At 44.0% G+C, this 10152-nt stretch overlaps 1 protein-coding gene across 1 annotated transcript; it reads right to left on the bottom strand.

Moving 5' to 3' along the window:
* Positions 1 to 3477: 3477 nt before the first annotated feature.
* On the bottom strand, positions 3478 to 4357 carry Gpr31 (G protein-coupled receptor 31). The gene is given in 3 exon segments (XM_010610570.1): positions 3478 to 3857; positions 3860 to 3973; positions 3976 to 4357. Coding segments are annotated over 3 exon segments (876 nt in total).
* Positions 4358 to 10152: the final 5795 nt, after the last annotated feature.

Raw genomic sequence — 10152 nt, 5'->3', positions numbered from 1 at the left:
ATATAAATCCAAAGCACTGATTAAATTATTGGTAGAAATGATTAGGAAAATATAGAGCAAGAGCTTTCTTCAGTGAGGATCAGCTTTTTGCTTTTATCTGTACTAGTTTCTTCCTAGAGATTTTAAAGGGACAGCATTTTAAATTTGCGTCTGGATCCAAACTTTCAGAGTATGGTTTCAAAATCCAAGCTGTTAAATGATAAAGGTTTTTTGTTGTTATTGTTGTTATCGAGTGAAGTTAATCTGCTTATTTATGTATTTGTTTCCTTTGTGAAGTTTCCAGCGTGAGCCAGCCTCCTGGGCAAAGTGCTGAGTTCAAAGCTGAGCTGATTTCAAAGTGCTGAGTTCAGAGTTCAAGCTTCAAGGGGCTGGTGGGGATGGTGGAAAGCAGACAGGGGCACCGAGGGCTTGTGGGTGCTGGGGGCCACTGCTGTGTCAGCATGTGTGTGGGATCACCGTCTGAGAGGCTTCTCACATAAGGAGGATCTTGGGCTAAAACCACAGAGGCTGGTGGGGACCACAAGATGGGACTAGAGCATTTCTGAGCAGATGTACTGTGTCTGGAAGTCCTGCGTATTGCAGAGGAGGGGCCAGCTGCCCAGTCGATGTGAAAAGAGAAACAGCAAGAGTAACAGAATCTTGAAAAAGTAAGAGCATTATCAGCAAGGAAGAGAAACTCTTCACTCAGATTGAAACTCGGGCTCTTAAAGGTTGGATGGGCCAGAATCCAGGCAGGGCCCAGATCAGGTCAGCAAAGCGTTCAGGCAGGACTGTGAGCCTTCCTCCCTAGGAAGAGTGGCCAGGCACAGAAGAGAAACCAAAACTTGCTACTGTCAGTGAAATGGCTGTGACCAGAGACCCATTGTGTTGTGTAACCCATCCTTGGTGTCCGGGATCATTCCTTATCTACGGCTGATGAGTTGGGGAGAACAAGGACCCTGTTACTGCACCTGCACTTTGGTGTTGACTCTGACAAGACGGCATTAAGTGCTCAGTGCTGTTCACATAATCCTAAACCAAAAAATCCATTTTCACAGATTTAAGGAATACAGTGAGTCAGACAGAATGGTTATAAAACACCCCAAAAGGACTTACTAGATAGAAAGAATGTTATAAGTCTTTGATTGAACTCAACTTTTCAATATCCAGGTCTCTGTGTACCCATCCTGTGCCAGGCCTATGATCAGGGTATACAGGTAAAAGCTGTTGCCAGGTCCCACAGTCTGGTTGAAGAAGTGAATGGAGAAAATAGAATTGGTGAGGTGTTAGAAACAGCAAATTAAAATTTACAGAATGCTTATGATATACCAGGCTCTGCTGTTGTCTGTGCTGTTTGATTTAATCCTTACAATGACCCCATGGTAGATTTTATTGTTCCTATTTTACAGATGAAGACAGTTGAAAGTGGTCATAGAGCTGAGAAATGATAGAGCAGGACACTATTTCCCAGGCCACTCAGCTCACTGTGTATCAGTAGAATCAGTGTTATGCCTGGTCCTTCCTCAGCTGGAACAACTGAACCCAAAGGTTGGAGATTGGCTGAAACAACTGTGTTTCCTCAAAGCTCCTGGATACTCTGGGCTGCCCTGCATGCCTATGAGCACAGGGGAGGTCTACACCGCAGCTCTGTTCAGGAATGGGCAGAGGAGCCAAGTGTGTCCTGCAGTACTTGTGCCCTACAGTGAGTGTGCCAGATGTGTCTTCATCTTCAGAGTCACAAATCTAACTGGCCAGCAGCAAGGGAAGGGTTGTGAAACCTCTTTGACAGATGATTATACAATCAAGCAACAAATTTTGCTGACTTTGTCATGTTATAGCAAATGTTAGTATAGAATGCTAGGTTTTTTGTTTGTTTTTTAAGCAGCATTTGAGATGGCACATGCATTGGGATCTGGAGAAGGAAAAACAGAGACATTTCTTTTCATCTGAAAGACAAGAAAGGCACAGCAGGGATTGCATCCATATCTTCATCTGGTCACACTGCCCTTCTCAGGCCATTGGCATTCTACTCGCTTAGAAGGAAAGGAAGTCTGAGAAGACAGGCTTGCCAGTGGGGCCCAGATTCCCCAGGGGTCAAAGAAGACAGTGTGCTTCCTTTTTATACATTTCATAGAGAAGAAGGAAGAACATACTCCAGCATTTCAAATCGGGCTCTGATAAGGAACTACCTGTCAGACAAAGAGCCTTAAGGGTGGAAGGTGGTTTTGACCTTTCTTATGGCCAGAGCCATCAGTGTTGACCCCAAGTGTGGCACAACATGGGGCATGCAGCTGGGTGGAAGGTGGAGCTAGGCACAGAAGGGCCACCTTGGCCCAGCATCAGGGGATTCCTTTTGGCTCTGCCCATACTGATAGGTATGAGCAGGGAATTCAAGATGCAGCAAAGAGGAAAGTAACTTTGGAAATCTTAGGTCATCATCCTGAGCTACAGGTTTGGAGCATAATCCGTCAGAGATGAGAGAAGCTCCCAAGGTTGGGGGCCAGTTACCATGCCCTCCTCTCACTCGGGGGTTCTGCTAGCCTGGCAATTCCCCTGTGTCCTCTGTAAGTTATGCTCAGGATCAGGTTGGAGATGATCATTTCAAATGCAATTCCACATCTTAACATTGTGTATTTCCCTTGGGAAGCATTTCTTCAGGGCAAGGGAAACCAGTTTCAAATGCACTTAGAAATTCAAACAACTAAGAAGTGAGAGGCAATTTTGAGACATTTAGCAGGAAAGTGCTTCTCGTACTAAACTAGGGAACTAACCGCATTATTTTTGACATCATGGATAAACTATAAAAATAAAGCAAAATTTTATAAAAGCAGCAAAATTACATACAAAATGAGATGAGCACAAACTATAATAATTTAGGCAAGTTCAAACCTCTTCACAGCCCAAGCACTTCTGACATGAGCTATCACAGTCTACGCCGTAGGTGACCAGAAAGCAGTTACTTGCAGTAGCAAAGAGATGAATGCAAAGTAAAAATAATCAAGATACAAAATGTACATGTGCCAAAACCCCAAGATGACTGCAATTATTACCTATCCAAACATATACCAGTAAAGTATATATAAGTAATTTAAAAATTAAAAAACAAAAAAAGTGAAAATGACTTGCAGAGGCCTAATGGCATTGGGAAATACCAGCTCTCAGCCTTCCTCTCTTTTATACCGAGGCAGCCAGTTCTACTTCTCCAAGCATGGCTTCTCATTTGACAACTTCCCTGCGATATAACTCCAGAGGAGGGTCCAGTTGTTAACTGGCTTACCACTCACTGTGTAAAACCGCAGAGAAACATCCTGGGAGTGTACATCACAGCACCTGCAGGAGCTACAGCGCAGTCCAAGACTCTGCTTCCTCTGCAGTACTAAAAACACAGTGGCCATTGTTTAAACCCCAGGCATGCATACGCAGGAACAGAGGCAGAAGCTGAGTCGGGAGTAGGAGTCCTTGTCAAAGCTGGGGGTGCCTGGCTGCCCTGCTCCGGCCCTACCGGCTGTCGAGTACCTTGTGGTAGGAGTGGGTGAAGGCACGGCTGGAGAAGCAGTAGAGCACTGGGCTCAGCACGCTGTGCAGGTAGGTGAGGCTGCCTGCAATGCGGGCCATGTGCACCACTGCATGCAGGACACCGCAGCTGCCTGAGCCTCTGAGGATGTGCATCAGGACACCGGCCAGTATGCTGGGCAGGAAGCACAGTTCGAACAGCAGCAGCACCACAGTGACTAGCACCCTGGCCCCCTGCAGCTGGGGCTGCCTGTCAGGCTCTCGCAGTCGACTCTGAAGTGTCCTGAGGACATCTGAGTTGCAGAACACAACAAGGCCGAAGGGAAGAAGCAGCTGAAGGAAGAAGAACATCTCCTGCAGGGGAAGCCAGAGGCCTCGGCCGTGAGGTAGAAGCTGGGACACTCAGTGGAGTTCCAGGCTGTCTTGGAGATGAGCAAGGTGAGGGTGTCCAAGAGAAGCCAGAGGAGGACTGAGATGCCACAGCTGCCCGCGGGAACAGAAGGTTGACTTTGAGCCAAGGCTGAACCACATGATCTAAGGCCACTGCAGCCAGGAAGGCCACCCCCACCCCATGGCTGAGGGCCAGCAGGAAAAGCAGGGCCTGGTAGGATGAAAGGCCCAGGCCCCAGGCCTTGTGCTTCGGGTAGAAGGCAGCATAGAATGGCAGGCAGGCAGGCAGTAGCCTGGCCTCCACCACGCTAAACAGGTAGACTGCATAAGGCTTCCACACCTTGCAGAGGAAGAAGAAGAAGGTCCACAAGGAGATGGCTTTGCCCGGCAGGCCCAGCCCACACTCCAGGGCCAGATGAGTGCCCACAGCTGTGTCTACCACTGGGCTGGGGACTGAGCAGTTGGGGAGCACCATGACCTGACCACCATGCTGGGGCAAAGTGAGAAGAGTGCCAAGCAAGGAGGAGACCTTGCTGCAACCTTTCCTTTAAGGCAGAGACTTTTCCTGCCACAGAGAAGACAAGTGTTGCATTTTCTGAATGAGAAAAAATTCGGAACCAGAAATAGAATTGGATTCAAGGCAACCCAAAATTGCTTGAGAAAAGAGAATCATAAGGGGAGGGAGGAAGCCCTTTGAAGTTTTGTCATGTTTTGTTTTACTCTAACAAAGGGAAATTGGGTTTCAGTTCACATCAGCAAGTCCCAGAGACAAGGCCCCAATGTGCTGAGAAAATTTAGTGAGCAGAGCTAAGTTACCTCAGTGAATACTTAGCAGGGTGAGGTGATGGGTGCAGTTTTAAGCTGCACAGATGAAGAAATGGAAGTTGGAGAGGGTCACAGGCCAGTAAGTGGTGGGGCCAGGACCTTCTCAGCTCAGATCTGGACCACCCTGCTCCACGTTCTCTCTATGGGCAACACACAGTGAGTCAAACTTCACTCATGTGCTCATCAAAATTCCATGTTGATGGAAACCCACTGGACCTCTGGTTATGTGATGGTCAAGGTCCCTTGATGTGTATTCTTACTTTAATTAGGTCAGGCATTTTTCTTTCCAGGCTGCAGATCACCCCTTCTCTGGGGAGGTTTACATCCCTTTTTGTTTCCTAAGAAGACACCATTCCTGGAGGGTGCTCCCAACATCTGGAGTCAAGCAAACTCCACTATGGCACCTTTCTTGACCAAGGGTCTCCTTGTTGCAAATTCCTTCCCAAACAATTCTTCAGAATGAGAAGATGGAAGGAAACCTTGAGTTAGAGGTGAGGAGCTGCTGGTGACCATGTTGTCTTACACACTGACACCCAAAAGGGTAGGTAACCAATTTGAGTCTTCAAGGAGGGCAGTTGCACAAAGGCAACAACAAAAAAAAAGGAAAAAAAATGGATTTAATTCTTTATCTCAATACACTGAAAACTTTGGCAAATCCTAAGAACCCTTGCAATTCCATATTTTAGTTTAAATAATAACTTTCAAAATTATGCCCTTGCTCAGTTGGCAACATAAAAATTTGTCACAAAATATTTTCCATTTTTAAAAATTCTTTCTCTTAGTACATTGATTTCTCCTCCCTGTCTCTGAAAGACATTAAATTGTTCTTTACATCATTTCTTCTTAAAGTATTTGGGCTTATCTTTTTATACATCTTGTCTTCGTCTTATTATCCCTGGAAAATCCAAATTCAGCCACTCATGCTGTTTCCTCAATGCTCCACCTTCTTAGGGCACAGAGTTCAGTCCAATTTTTACTATTCTGTGCACATTTTATTTTATATACACATCTGTTTCTTACTTTAAATGAAAACTGAATCATTGCTTTAAACCAACATGCAAATTTAATTCTATGCATTTTTCCTTTTAAGCATTTCTTTTATGTCTGATAACCACAAGGATGGTTATTTCCAGAGGCTGAGTAACTCTCTGATTTCCATTCTTCTGTTACTTGACTGCAATGTGACCAGTTGGGGATCTAGAGAGATACCCTGCTCTGACACTAGCTGCTAGAATGGGCTTCCCAAGACCACTCTCAGGGTCAACAACCCTCTAGAACAGTGATAGCTAACCTTTTAGAGACTGAGTACCCAAACTCCAAACCCAAACTCACTTATTTATTGCAAAATGCTGACACTGCAGTTTAACCTGAGAAAAACCTCTGTTATCTAATGCTAAGCTACTGGACGAGTTGGTCCTTGTGCCAACAGAGAAGCCCACTGTGGCACACGTGCCATAGGCTTATCACTATTGCTCTAGGAGGACCCACAGTACCCCTAGATATTCTTTGTTATGGGGAGAAGATACAGATTAGAACCAGACACATGCAGCTATATAGAACAGAGTTCAGACAAAATCCAGCATGAGTTCCCATGATCCCTCCCTGGAGTTGGGAAAGCTCTTCAGCTTCCCTGTTTGACACAGAATTTGGCCAGCTGGGAAGCTGGCCTGAGCTCAGTGTCCAATCTTTATCAGGGTCTGTTCACTGGTGTGGCTGACCACTCCTGTACTGAACTTATCTCTGGCCTGTCTGTGGTGGGAGCAGGCCCTGCATGACCTGAAGCTCACTCTGCTCACTGTGACCAAGCACCCCCTACTCTGTACTATGCTATTACTGGCTGGCTGGAAAAGGTTCCCAGACACAGGTCATCCCTATTGGGCATCACATTCTAAGGGCTTGGATATCACCTCTCTGCCTCTGAAAGTGTGATTCGGATAATGACAACTTAATAATAGTTTCCACAGTCCTTTATTCAGCACATTTGGAGGATATGAAGTGTTATTCATTCTGTACTAAGAATACAAATCCTTATACTACTTATGATACTTATTAACTTCAAGAGGCTTATGTCCTGGTGGACGTGAGAAAGTGCCGTCGATGTGGTGCAGGTGAGAATGGGGTTACAGAGGAGAAAAAAGCAAGCCAGAGGGTGACAAGTAAGTTCAGGGTAGAGAGCATGACTAGCCCCAATGTGGGAAGAGTGGCACGTTTGACAGCTGCCATTGTTCCCAGCCTGGATGGCAACCTTTATGTTGGCTCTAGAGATTGCATCACTTTTCATCTTCATTCACTGTGTCCATGCACTGCCAACCTCTTTGCTGCCTATTCTTCCAGCTTTAATGAGGTCTGACCTACCCCAAGTGGCTCCACCTCAAGTCTGTCTTGGGACCTCTCATTCCTGTCCTCTTATTTTCACCTCTGGCCATGAGGAAGTTGAGGCTTAAGAGGAAGAAATAAAGATGTTTCCAAGAAAAATGTAATCATGAGCTGGAGGCTTGGTGGTAGGAGCACTTCACTAGTGTGCCTGGATTTCATTACTAGTACTACTAAAAAAGAAAAAGAAAGAAAGAAAGAAAGAAAGAGAAAGGAAGAAAGAAAAAATAGAATCTATTACGGCTTGTATCTAAATATCCCCCCAAAGCCTCATGCACTGATGGGGGATTTTTGAAGGTGCGTGGATCTAGTGTGTGAGTGTGGATTAAGAGTGTAAGAATATGGATTAAAGGTGTGATGATTGGATTAGTACTTTGATTGGTTTAGCATTGTTCTTGGTGTAGATAATGGGAAGGCATACTTTAGGAGTGGGTTGCACCACCCAAAAGGCCTTTGTAACTTGGATGGGATAAAAAGGAATGGGACATTTGCTGCTGCTGCTGCCTGCTGCTTGCTGCCTCCTGCCTGCTCTACTATGGACTGTTTCTCCTCTGTGATGGCCTTCTGTCATGCTACCCTGATCTGAAGCCAGCTGAGTATGGACTGAAGCCTGTATAAACTGTGAGCTATTAACTTATGGGCATATGGTGCTATGTCCTAGCAACAAAAAAAGTAACTAAGACAAAATAATTTTTTTTCAGCTTTAATTGAGTTTATTGGTACATTTTAGGGATGCAGTACAATTACACTCATTGTTGGGATCTTGTACCTCTACATGACAAGTCTTGACAAAATAATTTTTTAAAAAAGAAGGTGATCGTAGACAGAGGCACTATATAATCTTGAAGGCCCCTGAGAGTATGTTCAAGCTTATGGGTCAGAATACAAGAATTTTAGCAACTCAAAATTTTCCCCATTCACAGGCAGGCCCATTTCAGGGGTTTAGAACAGTGTGTCTATAGTTAACTGAATGAATTACTAATCAAGGAAAAATTTCATGTATAAGAAATAATTTTGAACAAAATCTTATTGTACTAGAAATAATTTATTCCTAGAATATACAATTTAAATAAAAATTGAACAATTGTGTGGGAACTCTTTTCACTGTGTCTACACTTCACATGTGCCCCTGTGCTTTTTAGTAGAAAAAGCTTTTGCTCATTGTTTCCCATTTTATTTTATAGCTTTGGACTTAAAATCATGGAAAACCCCAGCATAGACTACTATTGTGGGCACTAAGAGAAAGACACAAACAGAAGTAAAAGTGATAGCACATTACCAGTGGACAGACGCCAACTACAGAGGAATTTCTGTAAGGCTTGCTGCTCCTGGAGAAATCAATGTAATGTACCAAAGTTTGCACTCTTCATATTTTGTGTGTGAAATGGATAATTTAAAAAATATATTTCTATTGGATTATTTGTTCACTCTCTAGATACACTGAGTGGCTGTTCTACATAGGGCCCCTCTGGTGCTGGGTGCAGTGGGATGTGAGAAGGTCCCCCTGTCTGCAGCCATATTTTCAGGTGGGCCGAAACTCCTTGAGGGTGTGGTCTCGAGTATGGGGACCGGAAGTGGATAGAGAGTGTTGGCAGGCACTGATCTTTTTTTTTTTTCTTCATTGAGTTTATTGGTACACTTTAGGTATACAGTACAGTTACATTCATCATTGGGATCATCATCCTTTACATGACAGGTCTTGGTTTTCATTCAGGCACTGATCTTTAACAGTCGGCACACACAGGCCTTCTTGAGAGTGGCCACTGGAAGGACTCAAATGCCTGTACAGTAGTACAGAGAGGAGTACACAGGAACAGAAAGACACAAGCTGTTTTTCTTAGGTATTAAATAATTTTCTGGAATGCTCATTTGGAAGAATTAATGAAAGTATCCAAATGCACTTTTAAATGAGATACCTGAATGCACTGTTAAATTACAAAACTTTAAACAGTCTCATTTTGATCCAGAAAAGGAAAGATCCCCCTGCTCACCTTCATTCTGGAGTCTGACTGTCCTTCCTACCTCCCCGCTTTACTCATCAGGACCCAATGAACAACAGCAGAAAACCTCCCTGTCTCACAATCCCCAGCCTAATTAGATCTCGGGAGCCCTGCTGCTCCATAAGATCACTGATGAACAGGCAAACCCAGGAGTTTAGGACATGAACATCTTCGAGGTTACCATTCTGCTTCCCACAGTGGCATCTCAAAGTGTGACCTACACTTTATGATGTAAGAGGAAGGACCCCTTGAATTGGGTGCTGTCTTTCCAAGAGGGCCGGAACACAGTTAACCATGTTGAAAGTTGGCCACTGGACCCATGGGCATCTGCTCCAGCTCTTAACTGGACTTTAAAAAACAGAACCACTCTTTCTTGTGCTTAAACTCACAATTTAAAATTAACTTTAAAATTTATAATTATTTTCTGATTGTAAAGGTAATATCTTCTGTTATAGAAAATACAGGAATCTATAAAGCAGGATAGAAAAAATCCTTTGTACCTCACTACATAGACACAACAGGGGTTTGCTAAAATTGTGGTAAATTTCCCTTCAGCATTTCACATGATTAATTTAATTAGGGGCTGCTGTATACATAGTTTGCATTGTGACTTTTCTCTTATTCATTGGATCTGTGATCCTAGTTTCTCATGTCAGTAGTTCTTGAAGAATTTGTAATATGGAAACTGTAATACCATAAACATTTTGTAGAGAATATCCTTTGGGCTGGATGTGCCCTTAGCTCCTGCTTTATGAAGGAGCCCAAGAACTACAGTTGCACCAAAGGCAGAAATGGTGGTGGTAGTAGCATGGGCTTGATTTGAACTTTTTTGATCTTTTAAAGAAATTGAGCATAAATTTGACAAATAGCATTTTAGATTCTCTTTATTTTGTTTCCAGGCTTACTGCAAGAAGAGGAAAGAAAAAAATCACTTTGTAAAAGTTTTGTTGCAGAACAGTTAAAGTGGGTTATTGGATAGTGGGAAGTTGTACCCCCTGAAGAGCAACAGGTGCAGATTCTGGCCCCAGCCTCGCCTGGCAACCTGTCCTACCTCTGGGCTGTGTCCTCAGCT

This window comes from Fukomys damarensis, unplaced genomic scaffold (assembly GCF_012274545.1).
Source record: "Fukomys damarensis isolate Sample0158 unplaced genomic scaffold, DMR_v1.0_HiC HiC_scaffold_14, whole genome shotgun sequence".
NCBI classification, from domain to species: Eukaryota; Metazoa; Chordata; class Mammalia; order Rodentia; family Bathyergidae; genus Fukomys; species Fukomys damarensis.
The sequence above is the reverse complement of the archived record's forward strand: the minus strand, read 5'-3'. Positions and strand labels throughout refer to the sequence as shown.